The 18,725-nt window shown below is 29.1% G+C and overlaps 1 protein-coding gene across 1 annotated transcript; it reads left to right on the forward strand.

The window, feature by feature from the left end:
* Positions 1-435: 435 nt before the first annotated feature.
* Positions 436-18,424, forward strand: LOC112464314 (protein PFC0760c-like). Its single transcript, XM_025031239.1, has 11 exons — positions 436-817; positions 1,282-1,424; positions 2,291-2,473; positions 2,708-2,915; positions 3,251-3,381; positions 3,527-3,660; positions 3,894-4,153; positions 4,415-4,562; positions 4,642-8,754; positions 12,785-18,095; positions 18,175-18,424. Exons 1-11 carry the CDS (start codon positions 645-647, stop codon positions 18,393-18,395), a joined length of 11,025 nt encoding a protein of 3,674 aa, XP_024887007.1. The 5' UTR covers positions 436-644; the 3' UTR covers positions 18,396-18,424.
* The last annotated feature ends 301 nt before the right edge of the window (positions 18,425-18,725 follow it).

Consider the following 18,725-nt stretch of genomic DNA (forward strand, 5'->3'; position numbering starts at 1 on the left):
TTTTTTAGATATGATTTATAGTTATCAATTACACGACCAGAACCGCATTTAGACTATTATTTTCCTTACTATTGAGTTACTTATTAATTCAATAATGTAAACGTGTTGAATTGTATTTTATTGAATTATTGAATTGAAGTATTAAACTCGAAGTATTAAATCGATGAAGATATGGCGCAAGTTTAAGAATCTCATCAAAACGTAACCGAGCGTTTTTGCTGTATGTGCGCATTATCGATTCTGTTTATGTAATGAAATTCCAATTTCGGAACATGTGTTAAGCAATTTTAATTGTGACACCATTTCAGAACCATGCATGCGACCTTAGTGAATGCGAAATCTCAGTACGCGTGAAAAAGTCTTTCAGATTGTCGTGTCGATTTTTTACGCGTGTACGTGAATCTTTTACAAGCATATATTAAAATTTTCCTATATTTCTGTATAATTTCTTGTACTGTCAGAATTAAATATGTACATTCTGTTTTGTAATTATATCGTAAAGAGTTTTCTCGTGTAAAAATACGTATATATAAAGCATAGAACATTTTTAGTTACTTCAGATTAATATATAAATTGATATCTAAATTAAAATGAAGGCCGAAAATCAACAGTAAAAATCAGACGGAAAAAACATTTTTGGAAAAATGAAATGTCATCAATGTATTTGCTTGCTTTTGCAAGTAAGTGCTTTTGTCGTGAATTGCCTCGCGGAAAATTTGATACTTAATATAAACTTCAAGAAATCGATTGCGGTAACTGATCGCGCATTTCTCAGTTTTACTCTGGATCCTACAACGTTGCAGCGCAATGATCTTATGTAAGTATTTAAAAAAAGAAAAATAACTTATGAATATCGATAAAACATTAAAGATAACTTTCCCATTTATAAAAAATTAATATATTAATGATAATATTTTAATTAATCGTTTGTTAATGTTTCATGAAGTTTCCGTTAGAAATTACAATTTTTATTAGATATTTTAATCTTATCGAAAATTTTAATCACAAGAAATTTTAATATTATTACAAAATTATTTTGTGTTATTACCAACGTCAATTGTGTGTTTAAAACTTGAGATAATTCTTTTACACATTTTCACCACTATATCAATGCAATTATAATGATCAAATTTGAGTTTTATTTATTACGTTCTACCTTCCTTTAATTAAAGATAAAAGAAAATACCCTCGTTTACATTATAATAATGTAACTATATAATAATTATAATAATGTAGTTATGTAAGAAAAAAATGTACATTATTATAATTCATATTGTTCAGTAAAAATATCGAGAGAAGCACAAATTTGGCGCGAGGCTTGGCACCTGCTTACATTCGGCTTGGAGGACCACAAAGCAATTTTTACAATTTCGAACAAGCGTATTCGCACGAGATTAATACAGATCCAAATGACATGTATTTTGGTAATATACGACGTTAAATATGTCTGTCTGTCTCTCTCTCTCTCTCTCTCTCTCTCTCTCTCTTTCTTTCTCTTTCTTGTAGATCTGAGATAAAGCCCAGGAACTTTTAGCAAAAAGAAAAAAGTATATATGTTTCAAGGTGTAAATAATAAAAACTTCTTAAATCTTTTAGTTCAGTTATTAACAAAATGTGTCTTTATACTGGTAATACGTGTCACTTATGTGGCAATTTCCTAATTTCATGATCGTATAACGGGCCTGACCGCTATGAGTGCATTGAAAGGATAGCAAGGATGCCAATGGAAGAGAACGATGCTGCAATGGCATAATGTTAATGTCGTTAATCTATTTTGCGGTTGCCAATATAGTTATATGCGCGTCCATTAGCTTTGATGGCAGGAGTGCCTAGTGAATGTTATAACGTCGCGCGTCGGTACAAGCTTTGAGATAATAGTACACGGTTACGAGTTGCGAAAGCGTTAATATTTGCTGATGCAATATTTAGATTATTGCATTCGCTAACAACGAATTAGCTGTCGAATTATATTTATTTAGATTGAAAAGTACGATATGTAGTACGCGAAGAGAGTTGCGCTTCTTATCTAAAATACAAATATTATATACGCAATGCATTCGAATAAATTATAATTCGCTAATACAAAATTACAAATATACACAACCATTTCTGATTATTAATTCGTAAATTTTTAAATAATTTATTTAATTAATTAATCATAAAAGATAAATCAATTCACTAATTGATAAATATATTTGTCATATGTGTCATATTTTTGTCACAAACATACTTATATGTTTTGACATAAAATATATGTATCTTAATTTAACAGAACGTTTGAATTTGACAGGAACGCAATGGACGGTTATATATCAATGGGCGAAGAACGCCGGATTAGATGTAATTGTATGCATCACTCCTCAGTATATTGATAACGAATCGAAAACGGATTCCAAAAATCCCAGAAACATAGCGGAGCTTCTGTCTTTCAGTGATCGCATGGGTTACAATATTAGTTGGCAATTAGGCTATGGTAAGTTTTCCAAAAACTATGCTTTTTTGAAACAATTAATAACAAATGAGATTAGATAAAAACAAAATATCTAATTGCGCAAAATTTTATAAATTTTATTTGTTACAAAATATTTAAAAAAAATAATAGTGTTTTAAAAGTATATATTTAATTGTAAATTGTCCTGAAAGGTATATTCACATTTTATTTACATTTTTAAAATATTTGAGTTGCTTTAAAATATTTTTGCTGTAGAATGTCAAACGAGATGCGACTTATCTGGCGGAGAACTGGGACAATATGTCGCCTACTTGCGCGAAATACTGAAAACTTTCCCAAGATATTCCAATAGCTTAATCATAGGACCAGACATTGTGGCATATAGAACGCCGCAACAACAGAGATATCTACAGAATTATTTGCATTCAGCAAACTCTGCGCTTTCTGCGATTACATGGCATCCGTAAGTGTTTAATTTTTTTGTGTAAATGTTAATTATATAAAAATTCAATGAGAAGAAAATTGTATAAGTTAATCTCAAAAATTATATTTGTTTTTTCCTATATAATCTTTATCATAAATGTATAATATATGTAAGTGTAACATATAAGATATATTTAAAAGCTTATTTTTTACTGAGACAAAATATTATTATAATAAAATAATAACACGAAACATCCTAATAAAAATGTGCAATAAAATCATGTAATATATTAAAACAAAAGCTGAATCTTTCGATAAATTATTTAATATTATTTGATTATTATTTGTTGATTGAATTTTTGTCAATAATTTTAGCGATTTAGACAGCGTTTCTTTAAATAATGACAACATTTCCACACATTACAATTATGATAACATAATTGCTGAAAAGGATGAGATGTACAAAGTTATCAGTCGCGCGGCAAAAGACAAACCATTATGGATTGGTAAGAATATTATACAATTATAAATAAAGTAATAATGTTTGGAAAAGTTTAATTAAATTAAAATTTTAATTCTGTATTTATATATATAAATCTTATATTTATATAATTATTTGTAATATCGACGTTTGCATATATCGCTATATAGCGGAGTCAAAACCAGAAGAGAGCAAATGCCAATATCTAGGAGCGCTTATCTGGACGAGAAGACTTGGGAATGCTGCAAAGCTTGGAATACAAGTTGTGATGAGGCAATTGTCGGATTTATCTCAAGCAACTCCTGTAAGTTACTCATTAATGTAGACAAATATACAAATTCTATTCAAATTTAAATAAATTTTAATTACTTGTCAGATACATAGCTAGTATTATATTATTATATTATAAGACTGTAATATAATATAAAAATATAAACAAAATGTATTTAAGAAATTGTTTATTTTTAAAATGGGATAAGCAAGGTATATAGATGAAATTATAAGAACTTTATTAACAATATCATTTTTCTTTATCAGGAATATTGGGTATCATTATTGTACAAGACTTTAGTGGGTCGTGAAGTCCTAGAAACGAAGTTTCAATCCGAAGATCATGTACACTTTTTCAGTCAATGTACGAAACCCTCGGCACTGTACAGTAAAGGAGCTATTACGATTTTCGGCATAAACTTAACTCCGAAAAATGTGATTGCTAGTTTGAAAAATCTTCAAATCAAAATTCTTCACAAATACATTCTATCACCAGATTTTGAGACTGGCAATAAAATGTTTTCAGAGTAAGTAATTTTGTAATGCATATGTAATATGTAAAGAAAGCACTTACTTTCCATAATATTATGTAAAAAATGTTGCTACAGAATATATTTTATTCAATATACAAATGTACACAAACGTTTTTGCTTACAGAAAAACGTTGTACGTTTTCTGATATATATGTTTTGCAGTAATAAAATATGCAATATAGTATTCCTTTTTACTCATTGTTAATGTGTAGAAACAAATTTATCATTAAATTATAAAAATCATAATTTTTTCAGAAATGTCTTGTTAAATAATAAATCTCTACACTTAATAAACGACAAGGAATTGCCTGATATAAATCCAGAAATCATTATTAACCCTGACGGCCTTGAACTAGAACTTTCTTCTGGCGACATAGGTTTCTGGGTTATACCTAACGCAAAGGTAAATTAAAATTACTTCGTTTGTGTACGCATATCTAATTTAATAATATACCGATATCAAAAAGATATTAATTTAACAGGTAAAGGCTTGCATTCGTTTTGAAGAGGAAGGAATCGAGAACAATACAGTAAAGAAATTATCGAAGCGACATGAAAGTGACGTCCGACAAGATAATCAAGAAGAAAAAGAAGATGAGTCAAGTATAATAGAAGATGATTTAAGAGAAAATATGAATCAGTCAAATTTAAAAAATCAGAAGATTTATGAGAAACAAGACAGAAAAAAACAAAAAAACATGGAAAACACTAAAACTAAAAGTCAACAGGATGTTTGGAATTTTAAATTACTTGCACAAATAAGAAAAATTTTACAAAAACAACTGCAAAAAAAGAATAAAAAAGAGCCATCAAATTTACAAAAATCATTCATGATCGATTTGGGAGAAGAACAAGAAAAGTCATTTGAGGAAATAGAAAAACAGCAAAAGTTAGACAAAAAAGATTTAAAAAAAACGGAAGTTAATGACAAGTTTGAAAACATTCGAGATATATTGAAAAAGTATAAATGCATTCTGCTGGAGAAGAAGGCTGAAATGAAAACCGAAGGTATTCAAGATCTCGAATCAGAAATTCAAAATATTGACAATGCTGTGACGTTAATATCAAAGATCGACGCCCTTCTTCTTAATAAAGTTACTTCAAATGAGTCTATTATAAGTGAAATCAAAGATAAAACAAAGAACGAAGAAGAATCAATAGCTAGAATAAGTAAAAAATTAACAGAATATTTAATCGAAATAGCAAATTCCACTGAAACAAAGTCAAATATAATAAAGAAAATAGAAAAGTACTTCAATAAGTTCTATAATTTGCTAAAAAACGATAATTCAGCAAAGAACAGCAAGAATAGTCAAATTTTTGTCCATGAAGATTTAATGAAGGAAAAAAGATTTAAAAGACATTTGGATAAAAAATCAGAAAATTCGAAAAAAATCAGGATACTTAAAAAGCGCTCACAAATAAATAATTTAAAAGATTATATGTTTAAACAAAAGATAAAATGGAAAAATGACGATGGAAAAAAACTAATTTTGTCCGACAACTCAAACAAAAACTTTGATAATAATGAGAATAAATATAATAATCTGCTTCAACGGGATCCTATCAAAAGATTTTTTAAAAATATTGCTTTTGAAAATGCTGCTTATCAAATCGATTATTATCAACATTTAGTCCAAGAACATAAAAGAAAAGAAAACGATAGTATCTACAGGAAGCGCTCTAAAATTGGAAATATGGAAAAATATCAAAGTTTAGTGCAAGAACCTGAAAGAACGAAAAGGGATATTAACAAAAAATTAGTCGAGATAGGTGTGAGGAGAGATAACACTTCCATCAGAAAACGTTTAAGAATCGACGACTTAAAAAATTATGCAAATGAGAGGAAGACAAAACAGAAAGATGATATCAAAAAAGAAGGATTGTTGGTTCCATTTAATCCAAGAATTACTGATAGCGATGAAAACAACTTTTACGGTTTCTTTCGGCGAGATCCTATCAAAGGATTTCCTGAAGGTGATATTTTTGTGACTACGGGGGATTCGTTAGAAAAAAAAGAAAATGATTATGATTATGTTGAAGATGAAGGCAATGGTAATGATGATTTAGAGAAGGAAAACATGCAAAACAATCAAAAATCGATGTTAAGCCATACTGAAGATACTTGGGTTGAAAAAGTTGAAGATGATAACTCCAATTACATGCCAAATGAATTTTTTGAGAACATTAAATTAACTAATACAAGAATAAAAGAAAATTCTAAAAATTATGATGATCTATGGGAGGCAGAATTTCTTTCTGAAGAACATAAAAATAATAATAATAATAATAACGAAATTACTGCTGCAGAAGTTATTCAAAAGCCGTCTAACGAAAAAAAAGAAAGAGAAACGAACATGCAACACACACAGTTACTTAACTATTACGACGATTCCGAAAAGCAGGAATATGATCGGGACGCACTACGACCGGCTTCAAAATACTCGTCGATGCCTTTTGATCAACTTTCCAAAACACCAACTTCCAATATCAATTATCAAGCATCGAATGTAAAACTTAAAGAAGCGAAGTTGGAACCAGAAACAAAAATTTCTTTTTATGTACCTTCTCAAGCTTCTACTGCGAGATACAATTATGGTAATTATCAGACATCAAATATAAATTACGATAATATAAAATTAGAAGACGAAAAAAGCTTTGTTATGAAGATAGATAGTAGAGACGATATTAATGCAAAAACAACTCAATATTCTAGACCTACTAGTGTATACGCAGAACATCCTATTCATGATAAAATTTTTCATAATGAAAGAAATAAAAGAAGCAATTGGGAAGCGCTTCGAAAAGTTTTTGCTGAAGAAATGATTAAGGAAGACGAAGAAAATGCGAGAGATTGCCATTGTAGGGTCATCCGAGCTTCCGATTCGCCGAAGAAGCTTTATTATCGTCGTGTAAAACGTAATATTTTACCTACAGCCCGATTTACAGATACTTCTTCAGAAAATAAAAGTACGAATACAAACGTTGCACAATCTAAGAAAAATGTTCACACTCCTATGACAAGAGAAAAATACGATGAAATTATGGCGGGAGAGATACTTCCAAGTACAAGCATTATCGAGCCCGTTTCTGGAGAATTTGGTACAACTACGGAATCGGTAATCACAGATTCAAGTACACTGGATCATAAACTAAGCGATACGACGCAGGCGATTGATGTAACTTCAATATCAGAAGTGGACAATATTCCCGAGCAATATCATAAGAAATCTACTACTAATCTATTACCTATAGACTCAGCTTCAGAAATGTCTCTAAATAACAATAATAGTGTTAAATACGTCACAAAGGAAACGTTTTTTCGTTCCCAACCATCAGATGTCCAATCAAAAAATAAGACAAAGGCGTATGATTCTTCCCAAGTTATTTCTAAGATTCCTTTGGAAAATGAGGGCAATCGGGAAGAGCGTATTGTCTCCGTTACTAAGAACGCACAAGAAACAACCTGCGAAAAAGTACAAGACTTCATCAACGAAAAGGAGAAAGCCGACAATTCAATCTATCCAACAACCACCGAAAATCAGAAAAACGAAGAAGGGCACAACAATAATTATAAAACTGGATTGAACTCAACTAATTTCTTCAAAGAAACATCAAAGGGAATTGCCGGGCAAGTGACAACGGAAACAATTTTGTCAAAACGAGCAGCAAATACAGCAAATGATAATTCAAAATCAAATAAATCCAAAACAAATTCAAAATTACTTCGAAACATACATGATAAACAGAATAGTGAATCAAAAGCTCAAATGGGGAAAGTTCATGTCAATACGAAAAGATTAAAGATTACCTTAAAAAAATCTCCTCTAGCATCGTTAGAAGGATTCACCAGAACCGAGGAACACTTGGTGAGACGCACAGAACAGATTGATAGGCTGAAAAAAAAACTGCACGCAAGACGGGAAAAATTGTTGCATCAATATCAAAATGAATTGACAGAGATTGCTGACGAACAAAAGAGGAATTTAAAGAGAAGAGAAGCATGGGAAAAACTTCGTGAAAGTGATGATTTTCGTCGATTTATCAATCAGAAAGCGTTTGTTGGAGTTCTACTAAATAACGATGTTACCTATGAAGATGACGATGAAAATTATTTAATTTCTATCGAACTTGTTCCTAAACAATATAACAATATTATAGATCAAATGAGTTCTCTTGACCGAAGGGATGTCAATCGAGCTGTGAGCAATAAAAAAGCAGGTGAATTAAACAATATAGATAAAAATCTTAAAGTAGATAATTTGGATTCAACGTTTGCAATAAATAAAAAAACAGGAGATTTTGGAACTGAAACAAGCATAAGAAATAAGAAATTTGCCAGTTCCGATAATAGAAAAAGAGATATAATGCATTCAAAAACAACTGAAGATGCTGAAGAAGTTATAAAGACTAAAAAATCTGAAAATGTTGAGCTGATAAAACATGAAGAAATTAATAAATCTTACAATTCAAATGACAAAGCAGAACACAATTTAAATATTAATAAAATGTCTAACAATAACATAACGGACGAATATGTTGAAAAAAATATTGATAATGATCTTAAAGCGAGAGAGCTTGGAAAAGAAAACATGCGAACACGGAGAGACATTGAAAAACTAATCGGCGAATATATGGGGCAATCTCTACAGTTCCGGTAACGTATTTTTTTATTTCTTTACTTATATATTTAATAATTAAAAAATTCACGCTTAATTTAAAAAGTTTATTCTTAATTTTTTCAATTCTTATTTTTATTAGCATTAATTTGATATTGTTCTATTCTTAGACTAATTGAAGCTGAAAATGTGAGAGATGAATTAAATCGTATGCGCATCTTTTTGGAGGAAGAGCCCTTGAAGGAGATATTTAATGATCGATCATCCCCTATCATTCTGGTGATAAAAAAAGATATACCATTAAGCGCTGATTTGTTCCGGAGATCAAAAAATGACTTAGTTTCTTCGAAGAGAGATTTCAAAGTTAATCAAGAGAACGAGAAAGAACGTGAATCAAATTATATCACTCTTATACCGATTAAAATCAAGAATATTTACGAGATGTTAGATGCAAAGAATGATGATTTGTTGGACATTTCTGAACGATGGGACGATCTGGATGTACTAAGAAAAATACCAAATTCAATGAATGAATATCTAGATAACGAATATCTAGATGACGAAGCATCAGAGGAATTTGAATATGAAGATCTTTCAAATCTGCAAAATGAGAATATTGAAAATATTCCGGACAAAGAAACTTCATACGAAAATGAGCAAGATGTTTCTGTGGAAGATAGTGAAGCCGAATCGGAAAAAGATAAACAATATGAAATTATAAGCGACAAAATCGATAAGTATTTAAAACTAAAGAGCGAAATAGGATCTAATGAACGTGGATTGTTTTTATTGCTTCCCTGGAGAAACATGAAGAAACATGAAAAAAGGCTGAAAAGACAAATAAAAAATAAGATCAATAAAGACATAGCTGAAATAAAACGTGAGGTAAATATCTTAATCTAGGAAAAAATTATTTTAATAGATTATTTCTTAATTTTTTTAAATTATGTGTTATTATTTTATATTTTATATTAATGAATGCAATATTCTCTTCTCGATATTATTAATACTATCTTATTTTAATACACCATTTTATTCTTTTACAAGGTTACAAGGCACTCACAATCGAACAAACCCATTTTGGCTAAAGATCTAAAAAATAAACGCACTAAGAGATATTTAAATAATAATATTGACCAAGAAGAAGAAGAAAATATAATAGAGACAAATGATATAAAAACAAATTATTTACAACCTCAAACAAATAGAAAAAATCGCGACGATCTTCTTGAAGATTTCATAAAAGCACATAAAAAGAATAATTTGTATAATAATGAAGCTTCTTCTTTAAAAAACGAAGACAAAGATATAATTATACCATTAAATAACATTTCAAAGAGTAATAAAAAATTATTGCAAAAAGCAAAGTTGCGAAATCATATGGAATCTGTAGAAAAATTTGTCGATGACTCCGAGGAGAAATTCAATGACACTTTAACGCCGGATGAAGATAAACATCACAGAAATGGGACTTCCGGAACTACTGGCAATGCTTTCTATACTGCAATTATGAATATAAAAGATTTTTTTCAATTTTCTCAAAAATTTCTCAAATATTTAGGCCTAAATTTTAAATAATTTTTAATAAAAATATAATTTTGCATATTATTGTATATAATAACTTAAATTCTTAAAATGTATGTGAAAAATATATGCAATAATATATATAAAAATATCTAAACTATAAGTATTTACATATAATAATGCTTTATATTATTTAAACATATATTTATTTATACATATACATATATGTATAAATTATTTATATTTATAATTACACAGGATCGTTTTTAGTAGTATAACAAGATAAATATAGAAGAAAATGAGATTGTATATGAAAAAATAATTTAAAAATGTAAAGTTTTTTGGTATATTTTATAAAGAAATAGAAAGTTATATAAAAAATTTATGTTATTTTTCAATTTTTTATTGATTATCTTGAGAACAAAATTTTATATATTTCCATATTTTTAATTTATATACATTTTCATGTAAAATTGTTATACCCGTGTATTTGTAATTTGTAAAATTTCTTTATACAGTTTCGAAATGTATTATACGTATTATAAAGTTATATTATCGTTAAGAGATTTGTAATATGTGTTTATAAATGCTAATCAGAATATGTATTATTTATTACAATTAAATAAAACAGGGAAACAGTAAATATAGGAATTAAGAATGCATTAAATGGCAATAAATAGAATTATTCTTAACAAATAAAATAATTTGTAAAAGTCCTTTTGCATTTTAAGCCTCCTGAAAATCAATTCAACTTTCCTATTTAGTTAAGTTAATTAATATTAGATTAAAGATTAATCCTGCCGTAATTATTTTAAGAAAATGCAGATGCATTTTGCAATTGCATTATAATTGTGATCGTGATGTTCTTCATATATTCGTAGAATTGCGAGGAATATTACAACTATAAACAATTCTTAAGAAAATTAGGTCACTAATGATTGAATTAAAAGTTGTCCATACCCATACATATATACGATATGCATATACTGTTGCGACATAATTAACGACATAAATTTCATAACAATGTGATGATAAGATATATATACAATCATTGAATCATCGTATAATACAGTGCACTTTTGATCATGGTCGAGTTCAGTTCGTTTTTGGAGACGTCAGTACAAAGTAAATTTCGCCGTATATTTATTATGTAACATTTATACCTTTCAAATAATTATTAATATAATTTATTATATTATTTTAATAACTATAATCCGTCCAAATATTAATTTAGATAATTCTAACAACTTTCATTTTCTTAGTTGTTACATAGTGTTCAGTAAATTGTAATACAATCTGTGAAACAGAATTCTTGTCAGTTATGTTATGATTTGCGTTTATGATTGACGTTATATAAATATTATAATTATAACTATATTATCTTTTTGTACAATGTAAAAAATTTTGTGTTTATAATCAAGGAGCACGATACATCAATTAAAAATGACAGTGATCAATATGTATGAGAAAATTACTTTGTGTCTTTGGATCTTATTTGTGATTGCCCGTTCGGAAGAAGTTTCTACTGCTAAAAATGTGGAAACTGCAGATTTCTCAAATTTAAGGTAAATAATATTTATATATTTATTAATTAATTAAAGTAGAAAAGTAAAATAATTAGTAAAGCAGAAAAAATTCTGAACCTCTTCAAAGAGGAGAAGACCATGATTTTTTTTCAATTTTATATAAAGAAAGTTTAATTTTAGAAAATATATAAATATATAAATAAGTTTACTAAAAGTAACCGGATTTATATTAAAAAATTAAATAATATTTATATACTTTAAGAGAAACAATATGTATAAACAATAGTAGTGTATATGGATAAAACCAAAGTAAAATAATTCATGAAAAAACACATGTATATTATAACTTTATCATTACATTAGATCTGAAGGGATTAATGTAATATAAAGTAATTAATTGAAATTAAAAATTTCATAAAAATCCGAAATTTATCGAAAACAACGTTACAATTATCTTATCTACAATAAAGTATCTTTTTCCATATTAATATAAAACACATCATTATTCTTTTATTTTAATTTAACATAATATGATCTTTTTGAAGCTTTATTTAACTCGAATAACCGTATTCGAATTGCGAACGTAAAAGTATGTTAATCGTAATTGCACAATTGTTTGTCAGCATAATTATTAATGTCAATCATATTACGTTTCGTACACACAATAACCTGCCTTTGTCACAATAAACTGCTGAATTGAGAATTTTGAATCTAGAATTATCAGATTGCCTGGCAACATCGATGTAAGATGTAGATAAATTAAATGTAAAATGAAAAAATCTATTTCAAATAAAAAATAATTTTGATTTTGATTTGAATAAATTATTCAAACAATTTAAAATTGTTATCAATTTTATTAATGTACATTCTAATTTATATAATTGTCAAACTGTGTGTACATAAAACGTATTCATCAAATTAGCAAGTTCTTTCTGAACAAATATTTTATTACTTTTAGATTATCAACAGTTCTACCCTATCCATCACTATACAATGACGAACATGTTATAAAAGATAATTCAAAGAGATCGCTCATTTTATTAATGCCACTATCACAAACACGAAATGAACATGAAAAACCAAAGGGAACAATCCAAAAGACAAAACGTTGCGGTACACAACATCGAAAAAATAGATTTTTGTTATTATCGACAAAGGAAGATAGTAATAAAATAAGATCTACTGATAAAAATATTAATGTGGGAATCTCTAAGCAAAACTCAGATGACCATATCATAAAAAACGCAAAATACTCGCAGAAAAAATCGCCAGCGTCAAAAAGAATGATAGCTGAAACACTTGAGGATGAAATGATTCTGCGAGCTCTCAAAGACAATTTAAATGCGGAGGATGTAATTATAAATTTAAAGTCTCAAGAAAAGGCAAAGAAATGTAATACAGAAAAATATATTTGCCATTGCAAAGAAGAAAATTGTTTCTCTAGTTCATCAAAGAAAAGTTCTTCAGGAATGTTAGATTCCTCCAGAATAGACAAACCTGAAAAAACAAATTATCGAAAACTAATAAAATATGAAAACGCCAAACCAGATATCTTACAACAAAAATCGCCAATATTATACCACGAAAGTCTTCATGAATTGCCTCTACCTAATCTGATCGATCATTTCTCAATACCTTATCAAGAGAGATTAAACATTCCCCCTGTCCCAGTTCTATATGGAATAATACCAAATGTTTCACCTCACATGATTGAAAATGAAAGAAAATATATTAATGTCCCATTTGAGGACAGATCAAATTATTTAGTTGGAAGTAACCAATATCAACCGATTATTCGTGAAAAACCATGCATTTGCTCACTTATAACTGAAAGACATCAAGATGAAAGTTCTATGTCAGTTACTTCACCTTCGACAAACTACGTTGACGCAACCACTATTACGGAAGCGACAAATGATCTTGAATCAAATAATCTGATTGGTCAAACTGAAGAAGATCAAGAACATTTTCCTAAATTGACTACAGAAGCTTCGAATGTAGATTCATCAGCGAATTTAGAAACAGAAACTAATTTACACTTGAATTATTATTCGACTGATGTAACTGAAGAAAGTAATACTATAAGTTCTTTTAATTTAAATAAAGTCACGCCCAAATCTCAAGATTTTACAGAACAAACCGAAAGAAATCTAGATAATAATCTCTCTAAGCTAATGACATATTCGACAGATTATGTTGATATAAACAGCACACCATCCTTCGTCTATGACGGAACGAATGATGGAAAACTTATAAACATGGAAGAATGCATACAGCTATTTGGTCGCGATGTATGCGTACTCAGCGCGACGTCACCAAAAATGCTTGCTAAACAGGTGCAAGAAAATAATCTTAACAAGTATTCTACGATTAGAATTCCGGAATATATTACACAAATGGCCGCTAGAAAAGAAACAACGTTGAACAACATTGATTACTCAGACAAAATCAAAACAACTGACCCATACTTTACATCGGAGTCGTCCACTAACGGAATCAATAAATCAAATTTTAATTTAAATAAATATATTGAATCAACAAGTGCAAAATCAAATGCTAACGTTGATGAAGCTTCTCTACGTGAATTTCATCAATATCCAAAATCTATCGAACAAATTTCTAGGCCAGATGTTAACTACGATAAAAATAAATCATTTAGTACTATAAAAAATATACATACTTCAATGAAAAAATTGACGGATCCAATAGCTGATAAGATCGCGAAGACAGAAAGAAATAAATTGTTAGGAAAGAGTAAAAGTCATACAACTAAATTATTGTTAAATCCAAATGATGAGGAAATAGCAAGTTCAACTTCAGGTGAGAAATTCCTTTATTCTACTCCTTCATATAAATCTAGCAGTGATGAAGAAGTAAACAATTTGAAGATTAATCAACAGAATCAAATAACAAATACAAGTTCCAATTCAAATACTTCTCCTAAAGAAGAAACGACAGTTATTAGTTACAATTCTAAAACCGGATATAATTCTAAAGAGCAAAATATAAACTACTTAAAAGAATCAAATACGGATTCTGAAAAGAAAATTCCTCAAGAACATTTTAAAGAAAAGACTACCACTAGTTCTAATTCCATAACCGGATATAATTTTGAAAAGGAAACAAAAAAGGAAATAATAGGAATAGAAGCCAGCGTTCATCCGGGAGAGATTTCTCAAGAACAATCAACAACGACACAATATTTCGATGATAAAAAATCAAGTAATTTAAACCACGAAGAAAATACCACCAACAATCTCGAAGCACCCATCGATTCTTCAACGAGCAGATTACCATTTTGTGATAATACGTTGCTTTTAAATTCCATCAGGAAGGTCATAAATGATTTTGCATTAGATGCTCGCTTAACTAGAACAAAAGATTTTGATGAAAGCATTCTTCAAACGCAAGGTAAAAATTTACTGCCAGAAATTCTGCAAGTTCCGAATCTGAAGAATATCTTGTCGATGCCGCAGATAGAGAATACGATCGTAGAAAAAGTAAAAGATGTTTTGTCTTATGTCACAGCTATTCCCAGAAAAGATTTCACAAACGATTGGTCACATGGTGTGATCAAAAACACTTTACACAGCATATTGAATGCTCTCTCTGGTTTTCATCACAAGCTCCCACCAATGACACTCGAAGAGCATCAATTCAAAGACGGACAATGGAAGACCAACTTAGTGACTTTAGCACCAATTTCAGATCAAAAGTTGTCGGAAGGAACACCGGAAAACTTGCGGGAGAGTATCAAATATCTTCTAAGCTCTCCGGCAATCGCGTCGCAAACAGATCAGCCTATCGTGCGGAATATGATTGTGCAAAGCGTGAAAAATAGTTTTACCAACGATGGAGATGATAAAATGGATTCGATAATTCATGCACTAAATGATGTTCTCCAGATGTTAAAAAATTCAAAAGATATTAATGCATTAGAAAAAAGCAATGAAGTTATTAGTGACGAAGAAGATACGGACATGACTTTCTCACAAGAAATTCCAACAAATAATTATGAAATAGGAAAAAGTGTTGATAATTCAACATTAAATAACAAACAGAATCTCGACATCAAAGAAGATAAAATGGACAATAAGAAAATGCAGATCACAGACTATCAGAAAGCTAAGACATTAGAAAACAACGCAAATATATTAACTACTTCTGAATTTCCGCATTTATTACAATTATCTGGAGAAGAAGAAGAAACAACGAATAAAGTCATTGCTAAAATAAATGAAAATATTAAAGATTTTGGACAAATAAAGAAGATAGATGTGCAAGATAATGCAGAAAAGAAATTAGTTGAACCACTGCAACCTAAAATAACTTATCACAAAGCAATTTTACAAAATAATCCTAGCATATTAGAGACTCTTAAACCAGATTCAACAAAAGCTGAACAATACATAAAAAGCCATCGCATCGATGAAGAAAGTGTTAAAGATACAGCAACAATAAAAAATTTTATACAAGAAACTTCACCTAATTACGCACAAATATCAGATGGCATAATTTTAGAAAATACGGCAAGTACTAAGGACATTGAAGAGGAAGTAAAACATGCATTAAATGAAAAAACATCGACCACTTCAACTGAGATTGATCCATTAATAATATTAGAAAGAATTAAGTTTAATTTGCCACCAACAAAGTATTATTCGCCAGAGACTTTAAAATATGGGACAAATCATCGTATTGATGATAAAAATGTTGAAATTATGACAGCATCCAAAAACTTTATGCAAGAAACTTCATCCAATTATGCACAGGTGTCGGATGGTGTGATTTTAGAAAATACAGCTGAAATTAAAGATGACGGAAAAATGGAATATCCATTAACTACTACATCTGGTAATTTAATTTCATCCACAAATGTAGAACATAGAGATTATAAACCCAACATTATTTCAACAGGAAATGTTTTAGAATCGCAACAGAATTCACAGCAGAATTTCACCGATGATAACATTATTAAAATCCACGAAGTTACTACGGAGATTCAACGAACTTATGCAAAAACTACGTACTTCAAAGCAGGGCTTTCGAGTGACGATAGCTCAAGAATTAGTTCGCCCTCGTTAACTTGTGAAACTACAGACATACGTGTAAATAACAACGATAATGGTGATAGCGATAACGATAACAACAATATAATTGGCAACAAAATAAATAATATTGATAATGTCATAAAAGCGAAGGAAATAATTGTTTCTTCTTCCAAATCAGCTGCTAAAAATGATATCGATCTTCCTCAGCTATTTCCTTCGTCAATTGTTCCCGATGATATCTCGGAACTTCAGAGATCGCAACTTTATTACACCAGTGACGGCATGAAATTACCGCTGGAGATAAAAAAATTAGAAGATGGTTCTTACGCATTATCGATCTCCAAAAATATATGCGAGCAGATTCTAACAAGAAAATGTCCCTGCTGTGTGCCGCTGCAAGGATACGTAGTTCAATCATTAAAAAATCATCAACAAGAAGATATGCATGCGATGACTTTAACGACTACGGAAAAGAAAAATCAAGAAGATACGTATGTAAATAACATTAAAAGAGATAGTCAATCGGTTCAACCATTTAATACATTGATAACGAGGAGAAGCGCCTTGAAGACGCAAAAATCAAAAGAAGAAGAAAAGATAAACGCACACCATCCATTGAATCAAAATGACAATAATCTAGCAATCATTTCGATGCCCGTCATTGATTTCGCAAAAAAATACAATCTATTGCTCGATTTCAATGAAAAAAGAATACTATTTAACGAAGTCGGATTGCAAAACAAAATGCAAAGTTATGATAAGTTATTAATGAAATCAGGAACAGTATCTGAATACGATCAGTCAGAGGAAACAAATCTCAATAATTATCCTAATAATGAGAAAAATAGATTAGTGGGTGAAAATAATGACGCAATTGATAAAGTTCAAGATTTGATAAATGTTCGCGAAAAAAAGGATATTCCGAATATAAATTCCCCGATACTTCCAATTACTAACAAAATTTTTAACTTGGGAAAGAATTCTGAAGAATTTGAAATACGAAAGGTAAATGCAGAAATAAATCGATTGGAAATAGGTCAAGGTTCAAAATTACGTGAAACCGCAAACGATGTTCAAAAAATAAATCTTGTACAGAAGATAAATTTCGAAGATCGAGAAAAAACCAATCCTGTTCTTGAAGAAATTAATATTTCCGGAAGGTCAAAAATAAGCAAAGAAGAAATGAAATGGAACAAATTATCGGACATTGCAGAAGGTAATTACCATATATAACTCGCAATAATAATTTTAAGATAAAAAGATATGAGAAAATAACGGAAATAACTTTGTTTTAGGAAATACTAATAAGGTTTTCCGCAAAAAGGAAAATAAGGAGCATGAAGCAACGGTATTGACCGACAATAAATATAACGTTCCAGAAATTAAAAATTTTAAAGAAAATATTGGAAAGTCGTCTAGATATCAACGAAATACAAATGACGTTGCAAATAAAGGAACAGAATTAGTAAAATCTGTGCTTTATTGGCTCAAAGGTCTTTTCGTAAATAAGCAGTAAATAGTAAAGAATGACCTTTAATATATGTATAAAACACTTTATTATTATTAAAATATTCTTTATGTATGTATATAATATTTTTAATAGTTCTTATAAATTGTATAACATTCAACTTTATCTTTTCGTTGCTATGTTTCAAAATTTGCAATAATTAAAAAAGAAATTATTGTATTATTAAATATTATTAATCAAATAAAATGTAATAATAATTCTTACTTTTTTATTTCTCTTTTACCTAAATATAATCAAAACCTTATTAAATATATCAAAATTATATGTGTCTTTTGATTATTATACACTGACGAGATATTAAATTATTAAAGACTATCA

Source organism: Temnothorax curvispinosus, unplaced genomic scaffold (genome assembly GCF_003070985.1).
Source record: "Temnothorax curvispinosus isolate PA1 unplaced genomic scaffold, ASM307098v1 QBEX01014079.1, whole genome shotgun sequence".
Classification (NCBI taxonomy): Eukaryota; Metazoa; Arthropoda; class Insecta; order Hymenoptera; family Formicidae; genus Temnothorax; species Temnothorax curvispinosus.